Source organism: Telmatherina bonti (assembly GCF_933228915.1).
Source record: "Telmatherina bonti genome assembly, chromosome: 13".
Classification (NCBI taxonomy): Eukaryota; Metazoa; Chordata; class Actinopteri; order Atheriniformes; family Telmatherinidae; genus Telmatherina; species Telmatherina bonti.
The window spans coordinates 9468781-9483887 of NC_136611.1; the positions used below are offsets into that span (position 1 = coordinate 9468781).

Below are 15107 nucleotides of genomic sequence, written 5' to 3' on the forward strand. Positions count from 1 at the left end.
GTTTCAAATAAGCAGAATTATATAAGTTCAGTCAGTCCCAAACCAGTTTAATTCTTTCCAAAGTTGATGTATTTCTTGTAAAGACATTTTTTTTAATCAGACAAATTATCAGAGCTAAAGTTTATCCACATGCATTGTAAATAGGGCCTCTCAAACTTAATGTGATATCTTTAACATTTCCTGCAGGTATTTCCAGAAGTTGGGCAAATACAAAATGTCATCCAAAAAGCGAGTCAAGCGAACAAATTGTTGTTATTTAGGCCTTCTGGGCTCATTAGTAAACATACAAAACATCCATCCAGCTGAGACTCGCAGATCGACGTGCAAAAAGTTGGGGCGTGAAGCGCTGCGTCACGAGCTCTCCGCCAATCAGATGATTCCTTTCTGACAGCTTCACCTCCTGTTTAGTTACACCGTCGCGCGCACTGCGTGAGCTACCGAGATGTTTTCCTAACAGAACCGCTCCGTTTAAATCCACTTCACCCCCCACAACATAATGTTTTGTACCAAAACCGTGTCAGCCCTGACCTGGGCCGGTGCGGACATTCACCTGAAGCGGCTCCTGTCCAACCGAAGACTCCGGTCCACCGTCACCTCCACCTCGACTACGACCCGGTCGGAGCGGGCGGACCATGACGGAAGCCTGGACGGCTCACACCGAGTCCAGGCAGCGTCCCAGACCCCCGGGAGGAAAAGGGCAAACGGAACCAATGCGTTCTCCGTAGACTTTGAGCAAACACGAGAGGCGTATAAAAGTAAAGACTCACTGGAGCTTCTCAGGAGTTTGGTGGTTTTCAAACTTTGTTCCTATGACTTCCTGGTTGATAAGAATCAAGAGGTAATGAGGTGTATTCTCACTGCATAGAGTTTAAAGTTAAGCATCAGTACTGTTTGTGTGAATTTAGTTTTCAATTGAGGAGATTAAGCAGGCTATGTCAGAGTAATGTGGTGACACGACAGTAAATAACGTGTGTAACTCAGCTATGTGATGCTGATAACCTTCCACTGCTTTCACACATAGATATTCCATCTTTGGCAGCCAGATATCTTTAAAAGTAAACAAAACATCAGTTTGCTACTCTGGCTCTCACGTTTGAAACCTAAACTGCAACCTGAAAACAACCCATTGCTTATAGTTTTTGGTTTGAGGCTGTCGGCCTGTCTGCTCCCACACACACACGCACACACACATCTCAAATTACAACCAGCTCTTTCAGTCCTGCATGTGAACCTCCACACAGTCTGTGCTGCGTCACCTCAACCAGATGTCGTTTATACAATATTTATACAGTGATATTAATAGAAATGATGCACTGTTTATTCACAAGATGCAGGAAACATTTTCCATTCATGAATTACGTCTTGAAGCTTTGAGTGCATTGAGATACAGAGTCGACTTCTTGCATAACAGTATTATTCTTTGGACACTAAGAACACCACTTATGTCAAAGATGGAAAGGTGGGGCTGTGGTTATGAAAGAAGATGTCAACACAAAGTGTGAGTGATTACCTGCCTGGTATCTCTGGCCATCACAGTTACCTCAGTAGTTAATTCTTTTACCTAGTAAAGGCTCAGTTGCAGTTTTCTGGAGGAAATTCATGTTTTAAATGGCTTTTCTTATGGAAAAGCAGCTCATTGCTTTGTCTTCTCAAACCCCAAAAGATGGCATTATGCTACCTGTTTTTACCTGCTCTTTAACTGGTAATCATGACCTCTCCTTATCTCTTAGATCATGGATCTTGGAAAGAAGGTCCTGGGTGAAAAAGCCTTTGACCAGCTCATGAAGATGACGTTTTATGGGCAGTTTGTCGCTGGGGAAGACCACAGAGCCATCAAGCCTCTCATCCAGAAGAACCAGGCTTTTGGTGTCGGCTCTGTTCTGGACTACAGCGTCGAAGAAGACATCAGTCAGGAGCAGTCGGAGCGGAGCGAGACGCCGTATGAAAATTTCCATACTACTTTAAACACGTTGGGATAGTTTTTCAAATTTCTGTTTGCTTGCTGGTTCCTCTATATTTTTCAATTACTGTCAACGTTGAGTTAAATCGCGTTTAATTATCTGTAATTATCTGTAGCAGATGACAAATATTGAAGAGATGAGCATGATTTTTCATCACATTTCTGGCTCTGCCCTGTGGATTAGCTGGAGGGAGAGCTTTTCTGACTTGTTCAGCATCCTGTCACATGGCAGTGGCAATCTGATCTCCCTCTGATGTAAACTTGGACGACACAACAAACCTTATGCAAACAGTCTCTCTATGCAGCAGTGGTGTCACTAGACTTGCAGCTCTCAGCATACATGCATTTTAAGTAATTAGTACATCTTACAGTCTCAAATGCATTTAAAACATTTTGGGCCATTTAGGAGTTCTCTCTTACAGTCGGATGAATGCAAAGGATGTTTTTGATTAGCATTTTTCAGCAGCAAAGCAGAGAGACTGTCAGATTTGTTTAGTATAAGTAAACTGAACTTAAAACCTGACCTTTTATTATCCACACACCATCTGTTGGTTTTAAAGTTCAGATGCAGTGAATAAGCAATCAAACATTTTGCAGTTTTACGTAAAGTTGATGTAAAGTGACATCAGACTTTCATCTTTTGGCAGGCAGAATGTTTTATGTTGTATTTTTTTAATTTTTTTATTGTGCAATCACTTTGTACAAGCTGACAAGGTTCCCAGGCAAGCCTTTTGCTACAACCCCTGATGTACATTGACTTTATGGTTGTTTTTTTTTATAAACTCACAAGAAACCAAATTGTCATGGCTCAGCTTTGATATACTTTGTCTTGAGAATGGCTTCTTGGAAATGTCAAACAAAAGCATCAGAAGATTATTGTTTGCCCAAGACAGGCAGACAACACACATTAAACCTACTTTATCTGAGTGATTTGTCAAAATAGCATCAGCAGCATTTGTCAGTTTATTTGTGCAAAAGATAAAATAAAGAATACATATGAATCCTGTTTTGACAGTGATACCTACAATAATCCAAAAGCTGTGTTATTGTTGGTTTTTTACTATGTAATTATTGTAAAAGTAGCTATTTATAGTTTTGGTTTAAGTTTGTTTTTTTAATGCATAGAGTAGAAATAAGAATTTCTATTATTTTTGTTTTTATTTAAGTATTTAGCCCAAATTTTGCTACAAAACAGTAAAAAAATAAAAAACTGCAGTGTATTATAAACAGCAGTATGAAGCAGATCATCTAAATGAGACCCAATAATAGCAAAATTGGCTGAATTGCAGCAAGATCCCAAACTTTGCAGCTAAACTGCAAGTCAAAAAGGATGGAGTGTTGAAAGAACATGTCCCTTCAGTTCTACTGAACGTCCAATGTCTCACTGTGAGTCATCTGTTTGGTTACATGAGCTCTCTGGTGCCTTATGATGAGAGGAGGAATAGGTCAAGTGTGGAGTGATGCTTTAAGTCTCTCCAGAGGGTCAGCAGCAGACAGCGAGGCAGTTCAGCATGTTCTATGTAGGGTCACTAAACACAATGTCAGTTTCAGACATGCTGTCGGCGCAAAGCCAAAAGTATTCATAGGAAAGTGCCTCTTCCCAAACTGAACTCTTACACAACCAACTTTGCAAATGTTGCCCGGTACAGCGCAAATTAACAGTATCCTCTTGTATTCCCTCTGTTTTAGCTCAAGCGCGACCGCTGCAGGGAATGAAAGCATAGGTAAGCTGCCTTGTTTTGTTCTCATTTGTGGACACAGCATATGATGCAATTAGAAGTAATAGGCATGCAAATTTGTTTTCATCCCCAGGCGGGGACCACAGAGAGGAGACAAAGCATGAAGCTCACACACTGTTTGGTGACAGTCAGAGGGGACTGAACGGAGCCCGCACGTATTTCCATGCCGACGAGGTCAAATGTGACCAGCATATGGAAACGTTTATAAAATGCATCAAAGCATCTGGTGGGTAAACAGAACCGCAACAAAATCCGCAGTATGACTTGAAATGAGGTTTTTATTGTTCTGGATCATGTTATGATACCACATGTTGACTTAATATGACCCCAATTTGCTGCCATCTTTAGTAAAATTTAATCTCTTTATATTAAAAATGACTATCCCTGGTCTTACATTTGTTGTTTGCACCATAATCAAGTAAAGGTTTGCTTATAGGTGGGAGTTCAATGGATGGTTTTTCTGCCATCAAAATGACAGCACTGGGACGACCACAGTTTCTGGTAGGCTCCAAGCTGTGATTAAAACCTCAGTGCCTCGGTGTCACAATTAATCTCATTCTTTAGCAGCAGGGACTGTGTCGATGGAGATCATATCTCTATTTCTTTTTTCTCTGAAAGCTCCAATTCTCAGAAGTCTTGATGAAATGGCAGCGATTTTTCACATTCCTGGCATCACAGCAGGGGAAAGATGGCATGGAGGTCTTAGAGCAGAGACTGGAGCTGGCACAACTGCAGGTAGGGTTTTTCCTCTTCTCCACTTTTGTTCTGGTGATGCTTAATTGTACAACACGTGTAGTAAACATTACATGCTCCGCGAGAGTATTTTGCTGTATGTTCAGGAGCTTCATTTTTAGCAACATGTACCGACAGAATGGGGGCTGGAAAAGGACACTTGCTGCAAAAAAGTTCGGATCTCGAGAAAAAAGCTGATCAGAGTTTGTCTACAGCTGGCACTCAAAGCCAGTGGCTCTCAAACTGGGGGTTAGGACGTGGGATTTAGGAGATAAGTTCAGGGGGTCGCCCTTCAATAGCTTACATTTATCAAATAAATTCGGGATTTTTAACCTGGACTGAGAACACGGAGCCATTAATACAGATATAAATCTGTGAAATTAGCATCTTAATCGTTCTTTTTAACACATTAAGCATCAAATCCACTGAACCACATTATTGGAGATTTAAACCCAAATGCAGGCTGGAGAAGCAAGATTTAAGACGTTTATTGAAGAACTTGCATGGACAAACACTGACAATGAAGCTGAGAACAGAAACTAAGGCTACGTTCCGACTGCAGGGCTTGCTGCTCATATCAGATGTTTTTGTAAAATCCGAATTTTATTGAAAGTCCGTTCACATTTCCAATCAAATGAGATCTCCTGTATGAACCTCATGCGCACCAGAAGCGTCTCGCATGCGTAGAAGACACGGCAACGTGCAGTGAGCGTGCGTGTGACGCCTTTGTGTTTGCAGAAGTAAATATGGACAGCAGCAGAACATTTGCTATTTTAAAAGTTTTGTCCAACCGTAGCCACAACATTGTGAACGGGTTCGTTTTAAGGAGACGTTGACGGAAGAGGAAAGTAAAAGTTTTGGTCAAGGCCTTTTGTGGAGCTGTGGCAGCAACAACTGTAGAGAGAAACGTTTGGGTACGGAGTCGCAGTCAGGATTGGTGGGAGAGTGATGTGAGCACATTTACTGATAAAGAGTTCATAAACAACAAACGCAGAATAACAACGTTTGTCGTGTGTCAATGACGCGTCGGTCGGATTAATGCGACCTGACAAAAGATCAGATACATATCGGATTCAGGACCACATATCGAAGCGGCCTGGGTTGCATTCAAAAATATCAGATCTGTGTCGTTCAGACTGTTAAGAAAAGATCGGTAACAGGTCGCATAGGGGCAAAAACATCGGATTTAAGTCACTTCAACCTGTAGTGTGAATGTAGCCTAAGTGGTAGTGAGAAAACAACGAGACACAGGTGTTGTTGATAAACTGCATGGGCCCACCTGAACTAATGAACGGGAAAGGCTAGACAGAAAACACAACTACAAAATAAAACAGGAAGAAGAAATAAAGACTACACACAAAACCCACATCACGACATCTGTCTTCCTTATTCATGAAGATTCAGACACTTTCCCAGCCTTACATTTAGACAAAAGCTGCAAGATGAAGCAATTTGATATATCACACACTTCAATCAATCAGTTGACAAATGGGGGTGGGGGTATGGTATCCTGGTTGGTTTCAGCTCAAAAAGTTTGAGAACCACTTCTTTGAGCTGGGGACCAACCAACTCTGATCCCTGAGGGCCAGAGTCTTGTAGGTACTGAATATTTCCTGCTTGTCAAGTTCTGCACAAGTCTGATTCATTAGAATCAGCTGACGCTGCAGGGAAACATCCAGTAGCTGCAGGACTCTGGCTCTTTAGGACTGGAGTTGCTCTGCTTTAAGCCTTTCAAACATTTACTTATATCCATGTGACAAATTACTGATCCACTTTATAATCAACATGAAGACCAGAAGTTCTGTTTGTGTTGGCACTAAAGCCATAACTATTTATCATAATTCAGTTGTAAAAGATTGATGCTGACTTAAATATAAAAGCAGTTTCTCATCAGATCTTCATCATTGCTCATATAAAATAATGTTCATATAAGGCTCATATAATATGTCACCAGTCTCATCATTACTCCTCCCACATCAGGTTGGAGGAGCCAGTTTTGTCATTAATCACCTTTGTAACAGTGTTGAAGAAAAGTCATCAAATAAATGCTGAACTCAATAGATATGAAGTCATTTTTAATAAAATCACAAATTAGCAAGTATGATTTTAGTTATAATATAAAGCTGAATACAGAAAAGGTCTGTGCACTAAGACCCCTTCAGAGTAGACTGGATGCATGGCTGCATTATCTGTTTGTCTTACATATCACACCTGTACCAACTGAACAGGTAATCTCCGTAAATTGGCTTAAAAACAGTTAAATACTGCATAACACCAGTGCATCTGTTGTGCAGTAAAATGCTGTATAATGGATGCAGCGGTACTGCTAGAACACGACATTAACAGAATAATTGGGGAGGAACGAGTGTTCAGGAAGTGCAATTATTTCCTGGCCTGTGAGCATCTCGATGTTTGTGTCACAGAAAATTTCATTTTCTTGGCCTCCCTGTCAGTGTGCTCGCTCTCTTGGCCTTCATCTACAGACTTCCCCCACAGGAACCACCAATCAGCAGGCACATTGTTCTCCATAAACATTCATGAGGTGATTTACAGGATTCATTAATGGTTAAATGTAGGCATGCAGAGTTCAGAATATGAGCCTAATCCACATGCATGCAGTTCCACGTGGACTGAGATTTGTAAAAGAAATTTAAGTAGAGATGAATACGTGCAGTTTCAGAAATCAGATCCTCAGCATTTGTGCACATGTCAAGTTTTAGTTAAAGTCATCCTCAGATCAGCTTGAGATCTCCATATAATTTCAGGAACTTCTGACCAAACTCGGCACAAAAGGGGACTTTTACGGCTGGTTTACTGCGAAACAAGCAGAATCTACAGGGTAAGCAAGAACACTCACAAAATCTGTGCAAATGTACAGAAAGTGGAGAACATTTCACTCTATGAGATACACTTTGTTGGATAGAGAGTAAAGGAAAACTGTGTCAACATTCTGCTTTGCACTATAAATACTAGGTTTCGTCCTAAATCGATTTGATTCCGATGTTTTGGGGTTTGATTCGATTTAAATTGCAATACTCACGATTCCTCGATTTAGCTGATTTTTGTAGATTAAAAACCCCCAAAAAATGAACCAAATTTTTTATTGCTCATCATTTTTGTTGATTTCAATGAGGAAAAAACAACACAGTACCCAGACCATCATTCTGCTGCTGTAATGCCTAAGAAGACAAGTAAAAAGATCGAATAAAAACAATACAAATGTCTTTTTTTTTTTTTTTTTTTTAATAATAGATTAATTCTGTTTGAAAAATCGATTTTAACAAAACAAACAAAAAAAAAAATCGATTTTTAAATTGTGAAGCAAAAAATCTGAATATTCAATTTTTCGATTCAACTTTCCCACCGATACAGTGCAATATAAATCATTTTAACACTTAAAATTCAAAGAAAATTTCTCTCACATTCATCCATACATTTAAATTTTTCTTATTTGACATTATATTGGATTTTATCCTGCTTTAGAACAGTTTTTCTTTCCAGGAAGATGATTTTTTCACTTCAAACAAACCAACCAGGACTCCAGTAATATTTTATCCCCACATATGCTCTTCCAATAAAACATTTCCATCCTGGTGTTCGACAGGTACATTGACATGCTTGACTGGAACAGCCTAATAGATGACAGAGCAAAGACATCGGATCTGCTGGTTGTTCCAAATGTGGAGGTCAGTAGAAGGTTGCTGAAAACGACTGACTGGAAATACATCAGCTGGTAACTCGCTGGAGACAATAATTCACTTTTTGTTTCTCCAAAATGGTGGAGTAAACAATTTACATCAGGCAGGATATTTGCAGTGTCTGCAGCACCTAAAAAAATGAACTGAAATGTGTTGCTGCTGCTATGCACAGGTAAGTTCCTGGTGCCGTCAATGCAAGTACTTTTCAGAACTAAATGAAGAAAAAAATGCATGTAATGTCATGTTATATCCGAGCTCTAAAAAAATTCTCTTCCGTTCAGCCTTTCTTGTTTAGTGACAGTTTATCCCAAAAAAATTTAGCTCAAGGTTTATAAAAGAATCTCAGCAATTAAAAAATTCCATCTGAGTACGTACTTGGCTGCAAAAGGGAAGAAAAGCTCTTTTTTTTAAACTGGAAGAAATAAGCTCGACCTTCCATATTTAATGATTTTAAGGTTACACCAAATTTTTTTAGTACATTTGAAGCAGATCGTCTCTTTTGAAAGGAGCGGGACGCCTGGAATTTTTTGAGAATTTCTCAGGTCTTATTAAAGAACATCCTCATGTTATTTTAGTCCAAGCTGCTGCAAAACTTTAACCCCATAGATAATATTTTCCATACAATCGACCAAAAACTGCCAGAAACCGCTAAAAATGCCTCAGAGATGAAGAATGGGAATTATTTTCATGACTGAGGTTATTTCCCGTGGAAACTTCACCTCACAATACATATTTTATCCCCTGCCTGCATCTAAATGCCAAATATAAAATGAGAACTTTGAGTTTGCACATGTTTCACTGTTTCTGCAGCTCACCATAAACAATTTCCAGCAGGTTTATTTTATTTTTCTAACTATACTGCTGCATGTAGTTATTGGTCTTAACCTAATGGTGCTTAATGGGTGGGTCTGATGTGTGTTTCTTTAGATTTCTGTTGCATTTATATTCATGTTCCTTGTTGTTACCTCAGCTAGGTGAACTGGAGCCTCTGATGCTGAGGTTCACAGCAGAAGAGGAGAAACAACTACAAAGGATCTTGCAGCGCTTAGACATCTTGGCAAAGGTAATTTCACATCAGCAGCAGACTGATCACTGAATGTAAACCCGATGACACTGTCACGCTTATTTGTCATTGATTTGTAATGAACGAGCACTTGAAGCTGAACCAAACATGGCGTCTTTGATCAATAGCAGGGTGCTGTTTATTTGTTAGTTATCTTTGAAGTTTTCATATTTGTAATGCTGATACAAAACACATAGTCCAACATAAATGGGCATTTTCTGCCATGATAAATGCTTTTTTTTTCTTGTTTTAATCAGTAAAAATGTTAAAAACCTAACATTATCTTTTATTATGTTTTTTAGGATGTTATATGTTAAATAAGATTAATACGTTTTAAAAGAATGACAATGAACTTTGTGATTTAATGTGTTTTAGTTGACTAAAGTTTAGTAATTAAACTGTTAGGAGCATCTTCAGTGAAACTGCATATGAAGTGTGTAATGAGAGCTTTCATATGCCAGCATGCCTTGGAGAACAATGTCCGCTTGATGGTGGATGCAGAGCAGACCTACTTCCAGCCAGCTATCAGCAGAGTGACACTGCAGATGCAGAGGATCCACAACCGAGAGAAACCTATTATTTTCAACACCTACCAGTGCTACCTGAAGGTCAGGACCTACAGCTGGCAAAGACACTAGCTGATGAAAATACAGCCGCCGTGCTGCTTTTATAGAATGTGCTGCGATATTGTCCAAATATCAGATGTGGGGCTTTATTTTTCTAAATGTCAAGCAGGATACAGGTTTTGTTTCATTTGGCAGATATTTGGTTTTAACAGGTAGCACATTAAAAGTACATAGACTTAGCAGAAATGTATCTATAATGGACATTAAACCTGTTGGATAACATAAAGTTGCTAAATTATAGCTGGACCTTTTTTATTACAATTAGTTTTTTGCATGTGACCAATGTTGCTTTCTCATCGTAATGTTTCTTTTTTTCCTTGCAACTCTGACTTATGTAGAAAGAAACAGAGAAAGTTGATTTTTGGAGCCATACCCACTAATATCACTTAAAACTCATCATTTTTCTGGTTTTCCAGACTTCTTTTGGCTCTGTAAGTGTTGACTTAAAGGCTCATTACTCCTGAAAAAAAAAGCTGCAAATCCTGACTTGACTTTAATGAGGACTTGCTTCTTTCTTTTTACATTTTTGTCCTACAGGAAGCCTTCGATAATGTAACTGTGGATGTAGAGCTGTCAAAGCGTGAAGGCTGGCATTTTGCAGCCAAACTGGTGCGTGGGGCGTATATGTATCAGGAGCGAGAAAGGGCCAGAGAGATTGGATACGAGGACCCTATTAACCCCGACTATGAGTCGACTAACAGAATGTACCACAGGTAGGAGCTGGGCGTTGTTATGTTATTATGAGTTTTTGTCCACAGGCTAAATCTGGACCTCCAGAGTTTAATTTCTTTTACCCAAAACCAAGCTCTCATTTCCTCATATTTTCAGCAAAGCTTCGTGCTTTCACCGGAGCATTTTGCCAGTGGTTAGACACCAGATTAGAGTTGGCCGTCTTGCACTCCAGACACCTGAGATAAACGGATTTGTTTAATAGGGTTACAGAACTTAACCAGCCACCCCTCAGGGCACAAAGGTAGTGCAATAGACAGAGCTGGGATTTAATTTTCAGGGAAGTGCTCTTTAATTCGAAATTTCTTGCTTCAACATTTTGTGTTGACAAGATTCCATCATCTTGAGTTGGAGTTAAAAAAAACAAAAAAAAAACACACCAGTCTGCTTCTGGGATGTGTTGTAATAATTTCTCAGCAGCCTTTGATAGCAGCTGCTTTAGTTTTTTTAGATTTCCAAGATCAAAACTCGGAAGAGAATCCATCTGGTCAGATATCTGTTTGTGGCCAAAGCACAAGGGGCCGGACCAATCATTCGTTTAGAGCATCCTATATTGGCAGCTATGGTGGGTTTTTGGGTGCAGCAGCATCACTCAATAATGAAAAAGATGTAGATGCTTCTCTGTCAACTGACTCCACTCAGTTGATCTGATTTGTAGGGGCTGGCCTGCGATAAAAAACTGTGACAGAAAAACAGTTCAACCAATCATATGCTAAGTAATGCCTGAAAGTGCCAGATCGTTTCCAAATATTTTCTAATGACAGCATCCCAGGCGATCTTGCGTTTCAAACCATCTGGCGTGTCAGGTAAGATTAAAGCAAGCTCTGAGCAACCGCTCCATGGAGATGAATGTGTTTTTCACAAAAAGATGAAAGGCCAGTCTCAAATTATAGACGGTAATATTTGGAGCGAAACATCAACAAAGAATGAGTTGAGTTCATATGATGAGCCACAGCGCAGCAGGAAATAAGTCTGGCATATGCAATAACTAGCAAAGAAACAGGATGCAGGGGTCCTCTCAGAAGAGAATATTTAGATTTAGTTTGGTAAATATGACCAGTGTTGGGTTATTTTCATTAAATGGTCAGGAAGTATAGAGCTGTTCCTGCCACCCACAGCTAATTCCATGTTTGAAGGAAATATATTTATTAGAATATTTATAATATCTTATAAGATTAATCTTTTTATCTTGAAATGCTTTGCTTTGTGTGTGTTGCATATCCGTGTCTTTGTGTAAGGTGCTTGGACTACGTGCTGGATGAGATTGCACTCAACAGGAATGCCAATGTAATGGTTGCTTCCCATAATGAGGACACAGTAAAACACACACTGAAAAGGTACGATTTTTTTTTAATTCTTCAGAAAATGCTAGATAAAAGAAAAAAAATCTAAATAATATATGCTGTAAATAACGTTTGTCTGTTTTGCTCTTTCAGAATGAATGAGCTTGGTCTCTTACCAACAGAGAACCAAGTGTTCTTTGGTCAACTACTTGGTATGTGCGATCAGATCAGCTTCCCACTGGGTGAGAAAAACACAAAAAACACACTCTCTTTCTCAATCACACGATGATGCTGCACCATTCTTTTTTTTCCTTGCCTATATAACGATGATTTGACAGTAGCAGTCCAGTCTCTGCAGGATGTATATTTGCTCTCCTCCCTGCAACGCTCAGCTGTGCCTTATGAGCCCTTCGAGTTACAAACATATACCCCCACAGATAAGTCAGGCAGCAAGCAGCACACACACACGCAGGCACCCGTCTGCAGCCTGCGATGTGACATATGAACCGAGACACCTCATTATTGACCAGCCGTCTTAACAAAAGCGTTGCTGTTGGCTCTCACCACTTTATTTGTCAGTCAAAGACGCCTTGGTGGCTGGCAGTTGTCTGTCAGCGCAGAGCTCAAGCTGAAACGGCCTCGAGTCGTATTGATGCAAGTGGACACACATACACGTCTCCGTGTTGCATGTCTCAAGGGACACAGCAGTCAGAGTTGTCTTTGAATCCCAAAACAACAAAGCTGACTTGAGATCTGTATTACTTGGCAGTATTTCAGGACACAGAACATGCCCCATCTAGTTTGTTTAGTTTAGTTTATTTATTCATAACCAGGACGCTCCTGCCATGTCTTTGTTTTTATTGTGGATTAGAAGTATGAAAAAATGCTGTAAATCTTCTGCTCTTACCTATTTTTTTCTCCTATCCTCTGCATCCCCCAGGCCAGGCAGGTTTCCCTGTCTACAAGTACGTCCCCTACGGGCCGGTGAGCGAGGTGATGCCCTACCTGTCTCGGCGAGCTCAGGAGAACCGGGGCTTCATGAAGGGTGCCCAAAAGGAAAGAGACCTGCTGTGGAAGGAGCTGAAACGCAGGCTTCTCTCTGGGGAGCTTCTCTACACACCAGCATACTAAAAAAAACACAGAAGAAAAGACTCACAGGAGTGTGTCCGTACGGTGATTTTTTTTTTTTTTTCCCCCTTTCCTGTCAGCCTGATGGCTCCTGCAGTTGTCTGTTCCACCTCTGCCTCCATCCTGTTTTCTCTGCCTTGGAGTTTTCTTGCTGATGGAGTGCATGTTACTCCCTTTCTCTGTCTTGCCACTTTTGTTTTTCCTCAAGTCTCTACTATACTGATGTTGCCACCCTCACACCATCCATTCGCCGCTCTGTTTTTCTTTCTTCATCCACCACTGCATTCATAAGCATTCTTCACTTTTTGTCATCCTGTTGTCTGCAGAGCTCTGGTATCCATCAAGTGGACATCTTTACTGCTCCAGAAGGACTGCCTAAAATGTCAACGAGGCTGGGCCGGGCATCTGTCTTTATTAGCCTATTTATCTTGGTGAGGGAGAACAATAATAAAAGTTACAGGGTTGATTTAAATTGTGGCAAAGGAAAAATTCTAAATATGACTGGGTTATGTATTTTTTTTCAACACTCTTTGCAAACCACATGCTACCTGTAGGTATCTCTGCTGTATTTTTATGGTTGAAGGTATATTGCCTTGTTTTAAAACAAAGCCTGTGCATGGATCAGTGAGAAAGCGCAAACCTCACTGCACATCCTTTCTTCCAAGAGTGGAAAGCTTTTGTCAAAGTGATTGCAGGAATAAGTTATTTCCTCGGTCAGTGAGGTGTTACAATGAAAAGTAAAGTGTTCAGTACTCGGTGAGAAAATCTCCTTTTAATTGAGGGCTGTGCAAGCCTGCAGGGTTGTTTTTTTTCTCATTGCATTAAAACTTTGCACAGCAGTAGTGAGGTAGAGGGTTGCCTTTTGCTCTTATTATGTTTTGATAAATTAAAACTGGTGTAAATAGGCTGGAGGAAGGTAATTGTATTTGTTGGTTTTACGTCTGTCACTTTATGGCTCTGAAAAGCTTGATAAATAAACATATTCTGAACAAGTCACATAAACAAGCCTCTTATATTTTGTTTTAACCGTATAAATAACTTACATGCTCTTGTGTGGCAGCAGTTTGCACTGTTTGAGTTATTTTTGGTTTTAATGAGACACACATTCTGCTTAGTTATTGATACACAATTAGTATTTGAGTCATGGAGTTAACCCAAGTTTCATGATAATTACAGCCCTGTCATTTTTATGAGAGCAGTGAGCACTCTGTAGACCATCATTTAATTACCCGTGATGCTAAACTCAATACAGATCACAGAAATTGGGTGCATTAATCATTACTCAAAAGAAACTTTAGTGGCTGTTGGGTTTTACTGAGGCAAAGCACCACAGAGCTGCCACTGCTGCTCCGTTCGATCAGTTTAATTAAGAATCAAGTCGACTTTTGATTTAAGATGTACCTTTGGGTATACATTCACTAACAAATCCCTTCTTGCAGGGAGCTGGAGTTCTAGTTTGGCTTCAGCTGATTTAGAGGAGACATTACAGATGGAAAAATTCAGCACAAGTTCTAAGTCAGTGGAAACCCAGCATGGGCTCAGCATATTATCACCAACACTTCTCCCTACATTAAAGCACACGGGGGTTGTACTAAAGTTGGTATAAGGTGACTCAGATCACCAACGTCAACATTGCACACTGAAAAAACGCTGGCAAGTGTGCTCATTGTTTTTGCTTCTTGCTGGTTTGTTTTGGGTGTGTCCTTGTTATTTCAACGTGAACACCAACGTCTGGGGCTTAAAAAACACCCACAGCTGTGAAAAAGTGAAACGCGTCATCTTTGAAATTTTACATTTTTATTGTGAGGGGTGTAGTTTAAAAACAACAGCAATAAAATGCCCCGGGTTTGTGCACCCTTAGGGACCGCAGAGAAATGTAAACGTAAGCAGCAGTGAGATGCTGCTAATAAAATCCACTTGATTAACTGATCATTAGTGCTTCTTTAAAAGCAGAAGTTCCTGCAGTTTGCTTGGCTGAAGTATTCAGGTTTGTGTGAAGACACACGGAGGAAAGACTTTGCTAATGATGTTAAAGAAGGAGCTGTTGCCCCTCAACTGTCCAGAAGTGTGGAATAACTATGATAAGTACTTGTTTAATACCCCAAATAGGAATAATAATGTTGTCCAGATATTTGTGTTTTGATGTTTA

The 15107-nt window shown here is 39.9% G+C and overlaps 1 protein-coding gene across 3 annotated transcripts; it reads left to right on the top strand.

Annotated features, from left to right (window-relative positions):
* The first annotated feature begins 403 nt into the window (after positions 1 to 403).
* prodhb (proline dehydrogenase (oxidase) 1b) lies at positions 404 to 13949 on the top strand. 3 transcript variants are annotated; one of them, XM_079251481.1, is made up of 15 exons: positions 404 to 838; positions 1731 to 1939; positions 3650 to 3684; positions 3773 to 3925; positions 4136 to 4200; positions 4318 to 4434; positions 7197 to 7270; positions 8036 to 8117; positions 9100 to 9192; positions 9654 to 9800; positions 10356 to 10531; positions 11786 to 11884; positions 11984 to 12072; positions 12771 to 13003; positions 13285 to 13949. In XM_079251481.1, exons 1-14 carry the CDS (start codon positions 497 to 499, stop codon positions 12959 to 12961), a joined length of 1872 nt encoding a protein of 623 aa, XP_079107607.1. In that variant the 5' UTR covers positions 404 to 496; the 3' UTR covers positions 12962 to 13003; positions 13285 to 13949. The 3 variants fall into 3 exon arrangements, with proteins under 3 accessions (XP_079107607.1, XP_079107606.1, XP_079107608.1); XM_079251480.1 differs by having other exon boundaries at positions 12771 to 12998; XM_079251482.1 differs by having other exon boundaries at positions 12771 to 12990.
* The last annotated feature ends 1158 nt before the right edge of the window (positions 13950 to 15107 follow it).

Excerpts from the sequence above, each read along its gene's own strand:
- prodhb (XM_079251481.1), top strand. The coding sequence starts at position 497 with ATGTTTTGTACCAAAACCGTGTCAGCCCTGACCTGGGCCGGTGCGGAC. Across the intron at positions 1,940-3,649 it reads TCGGAGCGGAGCGAGACGCC|CTCAAGCGCGACCGCTGCAG; the intron begins GTATGAAAATTT and ends CCTCTGTTTTAG. Across the intron at positions 8,118-9,099 it reads TGGTTGTTCCAAATGTGGAG|CTAGGTGAACTGGAGCCTCT; the intron begins GTCAGTAGAAGG and ends TTGTTACCTCAG.